Source organism: Vicia villosa, unplaced genomic scaffold (genome assembly GCF_029867415.1).
Source record: "Vicia villosa cultivar HV-30 ecotype Madison, WI unplaced genomic scaffold, Vvil1.0 ctg.002927F_1_1, whole genome shotgun sequence".
NCBI lineage: Eukaryota > Viridiplantae > Streptophyta > Magnoliopsida > Fabales > Fabaceae > Vicia > Vicia villosa.
This window is the reverse complement of record NW_026706069.1, coordinates 152960-170707: the sequence shown is the minus strand read 5'-3', so window position 1 is coordinate 170707 and position 17748 is coordinate 152960. Positions and strand designations below refer to the sequence as shown.

General features: G+C 38.8%; 1 protein-coding gene across 1 annotated transcript; it reads right to left on the bottom strand.

The window, feature by feature from the left end:
* Window positions 1–13551: 13551 nt before the first annotated feature.
* Window positions 13552–16206, bottom strand: LOC131640072 (uncharacterized). Its single transcript, XM_058910482.1, has 2 exons — window positions 15817–16206; window positions 13552–15015 (listed from the first exon to the last, which is right to left on the bottom strand). Exons 1-2 carry the CDS (start codon window positions 16204–16206, stop codon window positions 13552–13554), a joined length of 1854 nt encoding a protein of 617 aa, XP_058766465.1.
* Between the last annotated feature and the right edge of the window lie 1542 nt (window positions 16207–17748).

Here is a 17748-nt window from a genome sequence, read left to right as displayed (position 1 = left end):
TTATGGGGTTTAAGACTGTTTGAACTAACAATTGCGTGTATTCAAATTCTAGTATTCAAACTAGAGAGGGAAAAACAAAAAAACAACGTGAATGACTAAATCAAAATTTATTACATGATACCATAAATAAATAAATAAATAAAAATATTATTTCTATATATTGAATCAATTATAATTACATGATCCTAAATTGCACTGCAATGTATTTTGAAGGATGATCTCATATGTTTGAGATAATGTGATTTAATTGTAAAATGCTACATGTTAATATGGCTTACATCTATATTGAGAAAAGTCAACAAATATCCAAACCAAACGCTTGGGCTCGAGTGGCAATCGAGTTTCTGCGAAGGACGACATTCGAGAAATACCGAGTTTAATTCCCGACAGAAACAACGCTTGACCAGTGCACGTTTTTTTAACATATAAGACGCTACTATATATAAAAATAAAATAACAATGTTTACATCTATGGGGTTAGACCTAATCCGAGATTATGTTTCATGGTCCATGAAATAATTAAAGGTTGGGATTACTATTTAAAATATACAAAGATAAGTAGATGAATAGTGGTATAAATTGTAGTAGTAAGAGTAAATATAGATTGTTACTCATGTTGAAAACTTTTTTGTGAAGTTCACTGTCTTTGATCTCACTCATGAAATTTTGTGCAATGTGCCTGATACAATACACATGTGCAAATGGAGAATATTACCATCCATTTTCAGGACCATTATATGCATTATTTATCAATTCATGTCTTTCAAATATCAAACAAAGGTTGGCTTAGGGAGCTGACGTGCGATCCTGAATGTTTAAGGAAAAAACTCCAAGAACTTTTCTTGTCCCGCCTTCTACCAATGAAAAAGCTATTGGTAAATTTTTTTCGTTCTCATCTTGTGCAACAAGCATTAACAATGTCCATCCTATACTTACCACACAACCATGTTCCATCAACCTGCACAACGGGTTTGTAGTATGAAAATCCGTTAATGCATGGTTGAAAGTCCAAAATAGACGATGGAAGATCTGACGATCACCGAGTAATGTTTCCTCGTTTGAAAATGTAGAAAGTATTTGTAGTTCTATTATAGTTCCAAGAACATATGTTTCATGATTAACAACCATCGTGGAATGTCTCCCAATTCCAATATATAAATTCGATTAATTTGTTCTTTGCAATCCATACTTTCTAGTATGATATTATATACTTGTATTTCTCATAAATATGGGCGATGATAAACTTCACTTTTATTAAAGTATCACGATTAATTAGCTTCATGATGCTGGGAGAAATCATGTTTGAGTCGTGTTTTCGATGATCCTGCGACATAGATGACGAAGTGCAACTGTGGAGTCTAACAACAAAACTTTAACCCTTCATCCTCTCAATAACGTGTAACATCCACATATGAAGACATCTATGCCCCTTCAATTGAACAAACTTATGATTTCTAATCGAGGAAGATATTTTGAATTATGATTTTGAGGGTGATCTGTTCCTTTTTCCAATTTTTAAGATATTGTAACACCCTTAAATGCACCACAACATGACAAAAATTCTTCATCAAAGAGTTCTCCATCTGATCAAGATAAGAGCAAACATCAGCTCAAAGCTCACATGTGTGGACCGGTGTTTGCTTAATGCAACAACATTATAATCTTTGTATAATGTTTCATTTTTTTTATTGTAACCCTTCATCATATTAATATTAATTATGCATTTTTCAATATTTAGTAGTTATGTTTTTTTTCTATTTTAAAATGTTTTATAATTTTTTATTATTAAAAAATTGATAAAAAATATTAACATTAGAAAAATTATTTTATTACTAAATTAATTAAATTATTATTAAAACACATAATATTAAATATATTAATTATATAATTAAATTAAAATACTATAAAATTAAAAAAAAAGGGAAAAAAATAAGAGAATTGATATTCATACACCACATGTGACAACTTACACCGTATTTCATACCATTTTGTTCTTTTTAGTATATTTAATAATTATTTTTTATTTTTCTAAGACAAATAAACACATGTTGTAGCTGTATTTTAGAAGGTGTATGTATAAGGTGTATGATTTGGGTGTCAAAATAGCAAGCCTCAATAGTCTTTACCTGAATGGACGAAAGTATATAGAGTAACTCTTTTTTCCCCTATTAAAATATGAAAAAAATTGATATTGGAGATTTCTTTTTTTTAATGTAGAGCATTTAGGAAATTTATTTTGAGAAGTGGAGTACTGTAGACGTCTTAATATAGTTGAAGGATGTGGTAGTAGATGACATAGTCGTCTCAATTTTTTAGAGCCTCTGGGTAGGTTAGTTATAGTTCAACTATGACAAAATAATTAAAAGTCCTTTTTAACTCCATTTTAATAATGGTAAAGATTTATGAAACTCTACTTAGTTATAATTTAACCGTAAAAAATTTGAGATCCTATTCGATAGTTCGTCTTGCACACCCTAAAAAACGGCTTTACTAGTAAATTCAATAAACATATCAACCAGTGAAATAAGGAATTAAAGCATGCTCGGTAAATAATTTGATAATTAACAAATTCTAAATCATTAGCTTGCTCGGTAAATTAAAGCCTCTTCTCTGTTTTTTTTTGGTTGGATTAGTCCTCTTCTCATATACTCATTGAGTACGTAATTACATAGATCAGATGTTACGTGACTTAATTGAAGAAAGGGCAATGAATGAAAGACACAAATCAAAAGATATGGACAGGGTAGCTTATTTTTGATGACAATCTATTATTAAAACGTTCAAATTAAGAAATGCTTTATGTACTTTCAACACTTGTTCGTTTTCTCTTCTTTATCATAATACATTAATACTAATACTAATAAAAACGGCAACACAAACAAGAAAAAAAAAGTAGTCAGTTTCCTTTAATGTCATAATCACTTTTAAGCCAAAAAAGCTGTTTTCATTTCTAATTAATTAAAGCACTATTATTTGCCATCTTATAGTATATATATACTACCGGTTTAATTAACGACTCGCTAAATGTCAAACACAATCGATGCAAAGTTATTTTGTAATCATTCTTTAGGGAATATGTTTTCTTTCTTTCTTTCTCAATCGCACCTTATATTATTACATTCTATGTTATCATTGTTAAGTACTACCTTTTCTGACTTGTGGTTTTAATTATTTAGTACTATAGTTTTTTCAAGTCTTTGTCCTAATATGCTTCATTATTCCCAATGACAGTGAGAATCTATCTTTGCATATTGTCTCTCATTTCATTTCTATCATGTCCCTAAGGCAGGGTCCATTTATTTACTCTAGAAGCAAATGTTGTGAGGTTAAATTCAACGCATCACTTTAGCATTCTATTCCACTCTAATCACCACGCATCATTGTTGTCTACCTAATTTCGTTTCACTAGATTCCTTCCGTTCTTTTCTTTTTGGTTTCAATATCTAGGGAACTAAAAATGTTTGGTGGAATAATGGCGTACAGTTTTGATGCAGTGGAGCCGATCTTCGGTGCGTTAGTGTGGAGTGAACTTGCAAAGTTAACATTTCAACGTCAAAGTTAGTAAGAAAATAAAAGAGTAAATGTGAGTTATTCTTCGGAGTATACCTAAGGTTTCACTGGAATGCATTATATATGAGGGGCGTTTATAGACGTTTGTTGCTGCTTCTTGATGGAGAATGCAGGAGGTCGTTCAATGACATCTAACGATAAACAGCGGTTCATGGCGTGGAACCAGTGTAGACTCTAGAGCAAAGTTAAATTGCATCTTCTACGTCTTAGTGGAGTGACTTTGAATTGATGATTGAGCCTCCTCCTTTTGGGCGTGTGGCTAATCCAAAACAGTTGCCTCAAGGTTTGCCTTGGCACAACAACGAGAAGTCTTTCAGAAAATTGAGTCGGACTTTTTGTGTCGGCTCCACTTATTGGAGAAGTCGGAAAGACTTGGGAGTCGACATAAGTGATCTTGAAAACAAGCGTATTAAATGATAGTCTTATCATTGAAATGCCTCACATGATTGTTCTTACACGCGGCCATAATTCCTTAGACTATGCCATGACGCTTCTCTCTAGGATGCTCAAGTATACTTTAGTGGCGTTACAATCTCGAGGCAAATCCAACTGTTATTTTCATCACCTCATTTTCTTTTATTTTGGACCATTGATCTGACTACCTCATCTCAATATATACAGGTTATTTCACCTCCCTAACCACATTTCCATTATTTGCACAAACTGTAATCCTTTTCTTTTTTTCTATGAATTCTGATTGCTTCCCCCTAAGCCCCAACGATTCATTTTTTATTTGTCTCTTTCCTTATTTGGATTCTATGTTTTCTCGGTTCATCACACCCTTAGAACTACCCTTTGTCTTAACTGCTTCCTCAACTTCCATCTCTTTCAAGTACCATTTCTCTTCTTGTTTACAATTTATTGTTTTTTCCACCTTGTTTTAGACATGGCAAATATGGGAGATGAATTTGTGAATGTTTTAGACATACATGAAGGCGACAATGCGAGTGAAACTTCATCTCACACTGAAATAATAGACCCAAAAATGATAAACATCACTTTTTTTAGCAGTTAATCCGCCCATATCAAACCTCATTGTTCTTAGAGATACATCCGGTTCTAGTGAGGATTCTATCAAAGATGATAGCAAACCTTGGAGTTCCCATTATGGATGAAACATAAATAATTCTATGGAAGAAATTAGAGGGATGGACTATGATCATCCCGTTACTAGGGATGCTGATGTAGATCACTCTTCTCTTCCCTAACATATGGAAAATTTGAAATCTGTTGAGGCTTACCGGGATGAACCAAGGACTCGCCTCTTTATTAACACATTTAGGTCTATAAATAGTTGGGAACATAGTGATAAGGAGCTTAGGGATCGCCTTAACTTAAAAATCCATTCCCATATTCATGCTGTAGCAACCTGCCTAAAAATTATAGACTGAGAGTCGCCACCTATTCTACCAAGGCGAATAGGAAACCTTTAATGGTTACGAGATTCAAGGTAAGATACTATATTCGGGTTAAGGGAAGGTGTTAGGCACCCAAAACCCTTTTCCTAAAGGTTAACATTGCAAAGATTAGGGTTAGGGCAAGAGCATAAAAAAAGGGTAACAGACAGTTATTAGGGTTAAAAGATTAATTATTGAACATGATTAAGATTTGAAGGAGGGGGACTCGCCTTGTTGCCAAATGCCTACGTATCTCCTTATGGAGAATCAGAGTCCACGTAGTTCGGGGACGGGTTGTACGCCCTTAGAATTAGAAATTTGATAGGGTTGGTAGTTTGCCTCAAAGGCTTTTGAAATAGCCTATGATAATGTGTAATTTGATACTGAAAAGTTTTGAAAAGTGTGGGAAGTGTTTTAAGAGTGGGCGTACAACCCTGATTTAATTTGTACTATTAACCGCAATAATCGATTGATTCGATTACCATAGTTAAAAGATTAATAATTTGCACCATTACCAATTTTAATCGATTGATTCGATCATCACTAATAATGAATTAAGGTATTTTTAAATAATTTTTATAGGATTTTATATGCATTGTTACCCCTCGCAATCGATTGATTCGATTAAAAAGAATAACAAATTAAATCGGAGAGAAGACGGTCAATCATCACAACTAATAAAGTAGTTGCAACCATTTAACCAAATAATAGAAACCAAATTTGTTTAATTAAATAACATTTTAATTAAAAAATATTGTTAACCATAGCGATTAATCGATTTAATCGGCACAAATAACAAGTTATAATTTTTAATAATAATATCATATATATTCTTGATTTACAAAAAAATAATTATTATACATAATTAATTATATGAAAAAAGAATTAATAAAAATCAATTATATCAATTAAATTTAATTAGTTAATTAGGTTTTGATCCAATGTGGCTACTGTTATGGTGTATGGTATGGGTGAGGCACCAGGGACGTTAGATCTGAACTGGGATGAGAATCAAGGGATGGATTCTGAGGGTGCATGGTGGGAGTTATGCCTTGAGGCGCACCGGATCCATTAGAAATTCACAGAAAAATAATATGTTGGAGGGGAGGCTCGAACCTGTGACCTCACCCTCCATGACACGCTTCTTAACCACTCCAACCAAGTGGCCATGTTGTTTAACCCACGCCCCTCAAATATTATATATGAAACGAGAATCTTTTAATGAAAACAGGCGCGAAAATTCAAACCAACCAACCGGGCGTTGACACGCCATCATCTTCCCCAAAACACCTGTAAAAAACTCTATAATTTTGCTACGGTTTTGCTATACAATTTCTCGTAGCTATTAAACATGGAAAACAACGATTAGCTTAATTAAGCACATAAACATGGCGCGATTATCTCATTCACTCCGTCTCAGTCTCACGATCTCAAATATGCTCCTAATTCACCCTAATTTTATCCCTACCGAAAACCCCTAATTCAAAAACCCTAAAGCTCGCGACACCCTCTAATGGCGATTCACATGAACATGCCCAGAAACAAAGATTAATGCATCAAGAATGTTCACAACAATCATACAAACCGCAATATGCAATTAAAACATCATGAGAACGCATGAATTACTCTAATCGAACCAATTTTTCAGAGTCACTTACCTTGGCTTATAGGAGGTTATTCTGGGGTTGTTGGTGTCGTGTGAGTATCCCAACAGCTTCAGAATGATCCAAGGAAACTATAGCAATGCTTGAATCCCTTTGAAAATCGCCCAATCTTTGAAACCGAATTCCACTTTTCTTGAAGATTTTTGTGTTCTTGCAAGTCTGCCTCTCTCTCAATTTTGCGTCCCCTAATCATATGGCATCCTTCCTCTACTTATAGAGGACGTATTAGGTCAAGTAAATTGCTCCCAAACTCGCTTGAATCCAATCTTGCTATATTGTGAAAATTGATTTTATTTTTTCATTAAAACCTTCTATTTTAGTCCAAATATTGTATCAATCTCTTCCCATTTGATTGGGCACGAAAATTACAATATATTTTCCTATTAATGTTGATTGGAAATCTCAAAAATATATTTTCTATCAAAATACTTGATTTTTCATTCATTTAAATCATTAAAACTTAATTTTAAATGAAATAAAATTGTATAAAAAATCAAATAAAGTGATACAATTCGTGGCAAATGTTTTGGGTAACTTATGGACCAAGTTCAAGTCATAAAAGCATGGGCCTATTTGCAAGAAATCCAATTTGAACCTCCCTTTTTCACATTTGGTCCTCCAAAATCGCCCAACTTTGATCAAGCATATCTCACTCAATTTTTAAGCTATGAGGGAGTTCTAATACTTTTTGGAAACCTCAAAGTGTCCTCTACAAGCCACTTTGGAACATATTTTTCATTTGGAGCTTTTATCTTGATCATATCCTCTTTGACAAAAAACTACTTTTGAGGGATGCCTGAAAATGACCTGTAATCTTTTGTACTGTACCTCTCAAATGAAGCATTTCTAGCCCTAGCTTGTGAGAGACAAAGTTGTAGAGAATCCAATTTCCTTCAAAATAGGCTTTGAGTGGGGAATTTTTGATGTTCCATGTGAAAGTTATGCCCAGTCAAAGTTGGGTTGACTTTCTCCTAAGAAACCCTAATTTGAACCTTTTTGTATTTGTTCATCTCTGAGTTTCTATTAATGGAATCATGATCAATCCTTTGATCAAATGATGGCTATACATCCCCATACTTGTTGTGTGACCAATGGTTAGAAGTTTGGATCATGCCTTGACTTTGGATTTGAATCAGTTGATTGTAGATCTTGAGATTGCTTGAGCAGGTGACCTTTGGAGTGGTGCCTTGACTTTTGCCATGGGGTTAAATTAGATCACTATAAACCATACACCCTTGATTAGGTGCCTTATCTCATTGATCCCTCTTAGAGGAATCTCAAACCCTAGCCTTAGGAGGCTCTTGACTAGGAATGTTGCTTGAATGGAACCCTAGTCTTTGAATCTTTGTAAGTGAAGTAGATGGGGCAAATTTTGGGGTATGACAGCTGCCCCTGTTCAATATTCTTAAACCTGAAGAGGCGGACAGGCTTGCTTGCCCGTCGCGACCTGAAGGTGGAAGATTATTGAACACTGAGAATGCCCTGAAATTTGCTGATATTGCGGAATATGGAGTAGATGCGTTGCTGGCCACGGGATTACCGTGGTATGGCATGTTTGGGATTGGAATTGGAGTTTGAAAATGAAATGAGTTCTGGCTGTTGCCAGAGAACGTGGTGCCATATCACTGTTGTGATAAGACGTAACGCGAGGGTTACGATTTGGATTGAAGTTGAAGGTGCCATTATCACTGCCAAGGGACTAACATGATAAGACGTAACGCGAGGGTTACGATTTGGTTTGAAATTGCCGTTATCACTGCCGTGATAAGACGTAACGCGAGGGTTACGATTTGGTTTGAAATTGCCGTTATCACTGCCGTGATAAGACGTAACGCGAGGGTTACGATTTGGTTTGAAATTGCCGTTATCACTGCCGTGATAAGACGTTACGCGAGGGTTACGATTTGGTTTGAAATTGCCGTTATCACTGCCGTGATAAGACGTAACGCGAGGGTCACGATTTGGTTTGAAATTGCCGTTATCACTGTCGTGATAAGACGTAACGCGAGGGTCACGATTTGGTTTGAAATTGCCGTTATCACTGCCGTGATAAGACGTAACGCGAGGGTTACGATTTGGTTTGAAATTGCCGTTATCACTGCCGTGATAAGACGTAACGCGAGGGTCACGATTTGGTTTGAAATTGCCGTTATCACTGCCGTGATAAGACGTAATGCGAGGGTTACGATTTGGTTTGAAATTGCCGTTATCACTGCCATGATAAGACGTAACGCGAGGGCTACGATTTGGTTTGGAATTGAAATTGAAAATAGAGTTTGAACTAGGATTCAAGAGAAGCCAAGCTTCGTCTGTAAAATGATGCTCTGCGAATGTATATGCTTATGATTTGTTGTATATGTATGCATGCTTATGCAGATAGTACATATGTGAGTATATGAATATGAATATGTATGATAACTTTGATACATTATCTTCTGTCACCCATTGGATTTGTTAGCTTTTCGGGCAGCTTTGCAGGTCTGAATTCAGATCGTCTGACGTTAGTCTACTAGGATATTGCAGTGTTTTCGGGACCAGGCATATACTGACTACCGGTGATGTCGTGGTCTCATCCCCTCTAGTTTAGTCTGATAGTTTGTAAGTTTCTTGTTTTAAGTTCAAAGTTTAAAGTTTTATGAGAAACAAATTATTCTTTGCATTTGGTATTGAAATGATGAAAAGATAGGTATGAAAAGGAAAAACCTTTATTGATTGTTGCCTTGAATTGGCGAGTGTACAAAAGGTATGAAAGAAAGAAAAATGACAAATAGAAATGATATTAATACTGCTAATGCTCTTTTGCTATCGAGGGCCCCAGTAATCCTTTGACTTCGGAAGTTGATGATTGCTCGATTTCCTATCCTTTATGAATTGTCTTGGGCTCGTAGCTTGGCATCTTGCCCCTGCTAGGCATAGTACTTCTTGACTGCATCTGAATTGATTGGATGTGGTAGCTCGTCCCCATCCATGGTCGTGAGGACGAGTGCTCCTCCTGAGAACACCGTTTTTATGACATATGGACCTTTGTAGTTGGGTGTCCATTTTCCTCGGGCATCAAGTCGGGGCAGTAAGATTTTCTTGAGAACGAGGTCTCCTTCTTTGTAAGTTCGAGGGTGGACCTTTTTGTCGAATGCCTTTTTCATTCTCTTCTGATAGAGCTGCCCATGGCACAAAGCCGTCAGTCGCTTTTCTTCAATGAGATTAAGCTGATCAAAACGAGTTTTTACCCATTCCGATTCTTCTAACTTTGTGTCGGCTAGGACTCTTAAGGATGGGATCTCCACTTCGATAGGGAGGACTGCTTCCATACCATAGACCAGTGAGAAAGGGGTTGCCCCTGTGGATGTGCGCACTGAAGTTCTGTAACCGTGCAGGGCGAAGGGAAGCATTTCATGCCAGTCCTTGTACGTCTTCACCATTTTCTGTATTATCTTCTTGATATTTTTGTTTGCGGCCTCGACAGCGCCATTCATCTTAGGCCTATATGGTGAGGAGTTATGGTGTTCAATTTTGAATTCTTCGCACAGCTCCCTCATCATGTTATTGTTCAGGTTCGACCCATTGTCAGTAATGATTCGATTTGGGATCCCATACCGGCAGATGAGGTTATGTTTGATGAACCGAGTAACCACCTGTCTCGTTACATTAGTGTATGAAGCAGCTTCGACCCACTTGGTAAAATAGTCGATAGCAACCAATATGAATCGGTGTCCGTTAGATGCTTTGGGCTCGATCATTCCTATCATATCAATCCCCCACATCGCGAATGGCCATGGCGAGCTTAGTACATTCAGGGGATTTGGTGGCACATGCACCTTGTCAGCATATATTTGGCATTTGTGACATGTCCTTGCATGAGTCCCAAAGGTTCCTTCATGGACCTCCTTGATGATCTCTTTGGCCTCTTTTTTATCCACACACCTTAGTAATACTGAATCGTAGTTTCACTTGTATAGGACATCGCCGTTTAGGAAGAACTTAGATGCCAACCTTCTTAGCGTCTTTTTATCAATTGTGGAGGCATTTTCTGGGTATTCTTGTTTCTCCAGGTATTCCCTAATATCATAGTACCAGGGCTTGTCATCAGCTTGTTTCTCGATCGTAAGGCAATAGGCTGGTTCATCAAAGTGTCTAACCGTTATCCGAGGTTCGTGATTTGGCCATGTTACTTTAAACATAGAAGAGAGTGTTGCCAATGCGTCAGCCATTTGATTTTCCTCCCTCGAGATATGATTAAAAGTGATGGTCTCAAACTCAGCCATTAGTTCCAGTATGAGGTCTCGGTATGGGACTAGTTTTGCATCTCGCGCATCCCATTCTTTATTGACTTGATGGATTACCAACGCTGAATCCCCATATACCTCGAGTAATTTAATCCTTAGATCGATCGCAGCTTCTAGACCCAATATGCATGCTTCATATTCTGCAATATTGTTGGTACAGTCGAAACATAATCTTGCAGTGAAGGGTATGTGACGATTGTCAGGAGATGTCAAAACTGCCCCTATGCCATGTCCTAACGCGTTTGAGGCTCCATCGAACATAAGGGTCCACACCAATCCTGGTTCGGGTCCTTCATCGGGCCCAGGTATTTCATAGTCCCTTACCAGCATAATGTCCTCATCGGGGAAGTCGAATTTCATAGACTGATACTCTTCGATGGGTTGATGAGCTAGATGTTCTGCCAGTACACTCCCTTTTATTGCCTTTTGGGTGACGTATTGAAATTCATATTCTGACAGTAGCATTTGCCATCTAACAATTCTTCCTGTGAGAGCCTGTTTTTCAAACACGTATTTCAAAGGATCCATCCTCGATATTAACCATGTGGAATGGTTCAACATATATTGCCTTAGACGTTTGGAGGCCCATGCTAGGGCACAACATGTCTTTTCCAACAGTGAATATCGAGATTCGCAATCGGTGAATTTCTTGCTAAGATAGTAAATAGCGTGTTCTTTCCTGCCTGTTTCGTCTTGCTGCCCCAATACGCACCCCATGGACCTTTCGAGGACGGTGAGGTACATGATCAATGGTCTTCCTGGCACAGGAGGTACGAGTATTGGTGGTTCTTGTAGATAATGCTTTATGGTTTCGAAAGCTACTTGACAATCGTCATTCCACCTGATTGGTTGATCCTTTCTCAGTAATTTGAATATGGGCTCACACGTAGCAGTTAAGTGCGAGATGAACCTTGAGATATAGTTCAAACGCCCTAAGAAACCACGGACCTCCTTTTCTGTTCTCGGGACGGGCATTTCTTGTATAGCTTTAACTTTGTCAGGATCCACCTCTATGCCTCGTTGGCTTACTATGAATCCCAGCAACTTTCCTGATCTTACGCCAAACGTACACTTGTTCGGGTTCAACCTTAGCTTGAACTTCTTCAAGCGTTCAAATAACTTTTGCAAGTGCGTGAGGTGTTCCTCTTCAGTACAGGACTTAGCGATCATGTCATCCACATACACCTCGACTTCCTTATGTATCATATCATGGAACAGTGTGACCATAGCTCGTTGATACGTTGCCCCAGCATTTCGCAATCCAAAAGGCATCACCTTGTAACAGAAAGTACCCCAGGATGTCATGAAGGTGGTTTTCTCCATGTCTTCGGGAGCCATTTTAATTTGATTATACCCCGAGAATCCGTCCATGAATGAAAATACTGAAGCTTGCGCGGTGTTGTCCACTAGTATGTCTATGTGTGGTAGTGGAAAGTCGTCCTTTGGACTTGCCTTATTCAGATCTCTGTAATCAACACACATGCGCACCTTTCCATCCTTCTTAGGAACTGGCACTATGTTGGCGATCCATGGTGGATATTCAACTACGGCGAGGAAACCTGCGTCAAACTGCTTGAGTACCTCTTCTCGGATTTTATTATCCATGTCTGGTCGAACTCTTCTGCGTTTTTGTCTGACCGGTGTACAACCCTCTTTGAGTGGTAGCCTATGCACGACGATGTCTGTATCCAGCCCAGGCATGTCACGGTATGACCAAGCGAATATTTCCACATAGTCATGGAGGAGTTTGACCAGTGTTGCTTTTATGTCCTCGTTCAGTGTTGCCCCAATCTTGATTTCCTTGGGTTCTTTATCGGTGCCCAAGTTTACGATTTCGATTGCTTCTTGAAGAGGGAGCATGCTCTTGGATTCCCTTTCCATTAGCCTTGACAATTCTTCTGGAAGTTCATCGTCTTCCTCATCCCCTTCCTCAGACTGATTAGCGAGAGCCTCGAATTTACATTGAGTTTCAGCAGTATTATTATCGGTGATGTTAGAAGGTGATCTGCACAAGTTTATGTTTTTGCTTTTTAGTATGCAATTATGATTGTGCATTTGTTTTATGCAAGAATGTTATTTGTCATTTCGAGAAAGCAAATGCAAGAACGAGATAGAGTTTTCAATACCAAATGCAAACGACAATTTTATTAATAAACTCAACTTTGAAAGTAAATGGGGCCCTTACAAACCAACTCTATGCTTCGGGCGAGGCATGAGCGACATTGTTTTTTTTTATTAATTGAAAGGGAAATAAAACACACGACAAAACAAATTACTTTGAAACATAAACTATCTCCGGTATCTCCAGGCTTGTCCAATTTTGAAGTTGCTCTCCTGGCCTAATCATCCGGATGAAATTGGACGTTCCCTCCATGCTAGATATCATGGATACATGCTCATATCCACCTGTGACAAAAGTTTGTGCGATCGGAGGGAATCGTTGCTCTTCCTTTGCAGCCTTCTTTGTTGGTTGGTATCCTAACCCCAGACGATCTTTCTTCTCTTGCACTTCTGGAATTTTGCCCCAGCCTTCCATCTTTGTGTCTTGCAGGTCTCTCCAGGATGTTACCGCCCTTCGTGTTTTCTCAATTGGCAGTGTGACAGCAGTGGCAATCTCTAGTGCTTGGAACGAAGTCTCTAATGCTTTTCCCCAGCCTCAATGTATCGGTATGAGTCTAGATTGCTGACAAATATGTCCTCCTCCCCACTGACGGTTACTATAGAGTTTCCATCCACAAATTTCACCTTTTGATGCAGGGTAGAGGTAACTGCCCCAGCAGCATGGATCCAAGGGCGTCCCAATAAACATGTATAGGCAGGCTCAATCTCCATCACTTGGAAATTGATGCAGAAAGTGTGAGGGCCTATTACCACAGGGAGGTCCACCTCTCCAAACACCGGGCTTTGCGACCCATCAAAGGCTTTGACCACCAGGCGGCTTGGTCTTATTACTAGTCCTTCCAAATCTATTTTGTCTAAGGTGGCCTTTGGCATCACATTTAATGACGACCCTGTGTCGATCAGCACTCTAGACAGATGAGCTTTCCCACATTGTATGGAGATATGCAAGGCTTTGTTATGCTCTTTCCCTTGTGAGGGCAACTCGTGTTCACTGAAGCTTAAGCATGCCCCAGCAGTAAGATTAGCCACCATTCCATCAAATTGATTCACAGTGATGTCTTTGGTTACATGGGCAGCACTCAAGATTTTCATCAAGGTGTCTCGGTGCTTTTCTGAATGAATTAACAGCGAGAGGAGTGATATCCTGGATGGAGTTTGGTGCAACTGATCCACTACCTTATAATCACTTTTCTTGATCAATGCCAAAAACTCTTCGGCATCTTTGTTAGTGGTCTCCTTGTCTATGGGTGTGCTTTTTTCAGTAGGGGCCACAGTAGCTTGATCATTTGCTTGTGCTGAGTTCTCCTTTGATTTTGCAGTATTGAATATGCGACCGCTACGAGTCATACCCCCAGGCCCGACGATGTTTGTCACATCGGTATTAGCATTAGACTCATATTCCCACGGGATTGCTTTCATTTTGTCCACAGGGTATGGATCCCTGACTGGGATGATCCTAGTGTGTACTTGTGTGGGTATCAGCAATGGGGCTTTGGCGCAAGGGATGATCAATGTCTTCCTTGCCCCTTGCCTTGGTATCATCAACGGTTCATTCCTGTCCAGCATGGCCACATACTCTTCCTCAGGATATTCTTTAAACTGAACTACCCCTTGATTCACGAGTCTTTGCAAGGTTGTCTTAAAGGCTTCGTTATGTTCGAGGACGAACCCCTTTGCAAGTAGATACCTCTTAAGGGCATCTATGGGGGAGCTCCGTTGTTGAACAAACTCTTGCTCGGTGACTACCTCTATTGCATTGACTGTGCCATCATGGCGGGGCATAGGGTTTGTCTTCACATTAGGTTTGTCAAAAGCAATTGCTCCTGACTCTATCAGGTCCTGAACCTTGTGCCTAAAGGCCCAACACTTTTCCAATGTATGCCCCGGAGAATTGGCGTGAAATTCACACCTCTCATTAGCTTTGAAATTGGGCATAGTCTTTCCGGGAATCGGAGGTGGCACAGGCCTGAGTTCCACTAACTGCTCATTTAATAGATACTTCAGTATCTCACTTTTAGAAGTGGGCAAAGGGTCGAACTTCCTCGGAGGGCCTTGGAATCTTTGTTGAGGTGGGTATGTCATAGGAGGTCTAAACTCTTGGTGCACTACTGCATTGGTCTCCCCTTCCTTCTTTTTAGCGAAGGTTGAGGTGGGCCTCTTAGAGTGATAAGAGTTAGATGAAGCACCTTGTATCTTCCCATCCTTGATTCCGTCCTCAATTCTTTCTCCGATAACCACTAGATATGAAAATCCCGAGGATACGCTTCCAATCATTTTATCGTAATATGGTCCTTGCAGAGTTCTCATAAACATGTCAACCAGCTCTTTTTCCAATAATGGAGGTTGGACTCGGGATGCCATTTCTCGCCATCTTTGGGCGTATTCCTTGAATGACTCTTCCTTTTTCTGAGATAAGTTCTGCAGTTGCATCCGATTGGGTGCCATGTCCAGATTGTACTTGTACTGCTTTAGGAATGTATTAGCAAGGTCGTTCCAGCTTCGGATATGTGTCTTTTCCAACTGCATGTACAATTCAACAGATGCCCCACTCAGGCTGTCTTGGAAGAAATGCATCATTAGCTTTTGATCATTGGCGTAAGCAGCCATCTTCCTGACATACATGCGTAAATGACTTCTAGGACATGTAAGTCCCTTGTATTTCTCAAAGTTGGGTATCTTGAACTTATGAGGAATAGTCAGATCCGGCACCAAGCTCATTTCGTAGGTATCCACATCAAAGACATCATATCCTTCTACTACCTTCAACCTTTCTTCCAGCGCCTTGATTTGTCCACTATTTCTAGCACTTTCCTCAGAATCAGCTTGGGTTTGCTTATGTTGGGACTCCTGATTTGGTTCGTCCACTTCCCCATATTGTAAATCTACATAATCCTCATCCTTGGGTGGATTGTTAGCAGGGATGCGAACAGTGCGAGGCGCCCCCTCTTTCTGAGTGGCGGGAATAAATCCTTCATGGGAGGCTTCTCCCTCTTCATGGGTTTTGGTAACCCTCTTTGATGAATGGGTGTTTGACTTATGAGGGTCAAAGCCTCGAACATATCCTAACAGTGGATTGCCATCGTTTGGCGTCTCCTCATACCGATTCCGAGCTTCCCTAGCTCTTTCCTGTTCATCCTTAATGTCCTTCATGAAGCTCAACATTTGAGCCATTCCTCCCTTAATCTCATCCACAGTACCTTTCAGCTGGGTTACTTCTTCGCGAAGGGCGGCTTGGTTCTGCTCTAGTTGTTCCATTGCTTTCTTCTTCTGAGCTCGGGTTTGGTACACAGGAATGGTTGCTTGATTGTCTTTTCCAATGGTGTGACTGGAGATAAAGATAGTTTTTTTTTAATGCTTTATAATTAAATATGACATACATGATATGAATGTTATGCTATGTTCGTGTCTTATCCACATTATTATAGTAAATATACATTCTCTTTTTTTATTCTTTTTCTTCTTTTTTCTTTTTTTTTTTTGCATATATTTATTTGGTGAATATTATAGGAACAATAAGTAAATGCGAAAATAAACACACTTTATTAATTGAAAAGAAGTACCACTTCATTGTTGGTTTACAAAAAGGAAGGGAAACTGAAATTAAAAATACTCAAAATAAATTAAATTAAAAGTACTTGAAATAAAAGCAACAAGGAAATAACATAAAGCTAAGAACGCCTTTGGATGTCTTCTTGGAACTTGTCCACCATATCTCTACAAAGCTCCATGAACTCTTTGACTACTTCGGGAAGGATGATAGGAGATGATTCTGCTTTTTCCAAACTCTTTGGAATATCTTGAATTAAATCATTACACAAGAAGACTAGCTTATCATAATCATCGCGACATTTCTCATAGTCTTCAAGCATCTTAGGAACCATGCTCACATGCTCACTTGCCGTAGAAACAATTGTGTAGAGTCTTTTCCAATAGTCTCTTTCGTTCAAGGCTGCCTCGTGTATCTCTTTTTCTCTCATGAACAATTCCCGAAGTGATACCATGGCTTGATATGCTCTATTATACTCACCGGTGCGCTGTAAAAGTGCTTCTTCCGTGACCATTCTCCTTGCGCGCTCTTGTTGTTCAGAATTGCGAGCTTCTTGAAGATCATATTTGAGGTTCCTTATTTCCTCTTCTTGATCCTTAGTTCTATCAGTTAATTCAAAGACTACAGCTTCTAGATTTTTCTCGGATTCCGCTTTGTCATGGGAAGCCTTTTCATAACGCCTCCTCCACCTTGCAATTTCTATATCCGCTTGTGCCAATCTCTCATCATGAGCCTCTAAATTAAAATTAGCACTTAAATACCCTTCGGTTGCACGCTTCCTTTTACTCCTTTGTCTATCATTCTCTTCCTTCATTGCTTGAAGTTCTTGGTTCTTATCCTTAAGGTCGAAGCGTAGTTGGCTCCTTTCGTTGGTAAGTTGATGCAAATCAAGTTCTAATTTCTCTTTTTCTTTTCGGGACGCCTCTAGGGAAGCCTTGATCCCTTCTATCTCTTCGATGGATAGAGGAACAAGATCAGGAGAATCAGGCTTGTATGCGGGATCCACAACAAAAGGAAGCAAAATCTTCCCAACTCTTTCTTGAACCCATGCGGTGTAAGGTGCTTTTGCAATTGAATTCTTTGGCCCAAAATATTTTCTTTGAACCTGACTCCAAGCTTGAATTACTTTCTTCAATGTTCTTGGTTCACCTTTCCCATTATCATGC

Bases quoted from the DNA above. Each gene is read 5' to 3' on its own strand.
- LOC131640072 (XM_058910482.1), bottom strand. From the start codon at position 16,206: ATGGCTCAAATGTTGAGCTTCATGAAGGACATTAAGGATGAACAGGAA. The intron at 15,016-15,816 runs GCGCTGGAAGAA...TTAAATGAGCAG, and splicing joins GAAATAGTGGACAAATCAAG to TTAGTGGAACTCAGGCCTGT.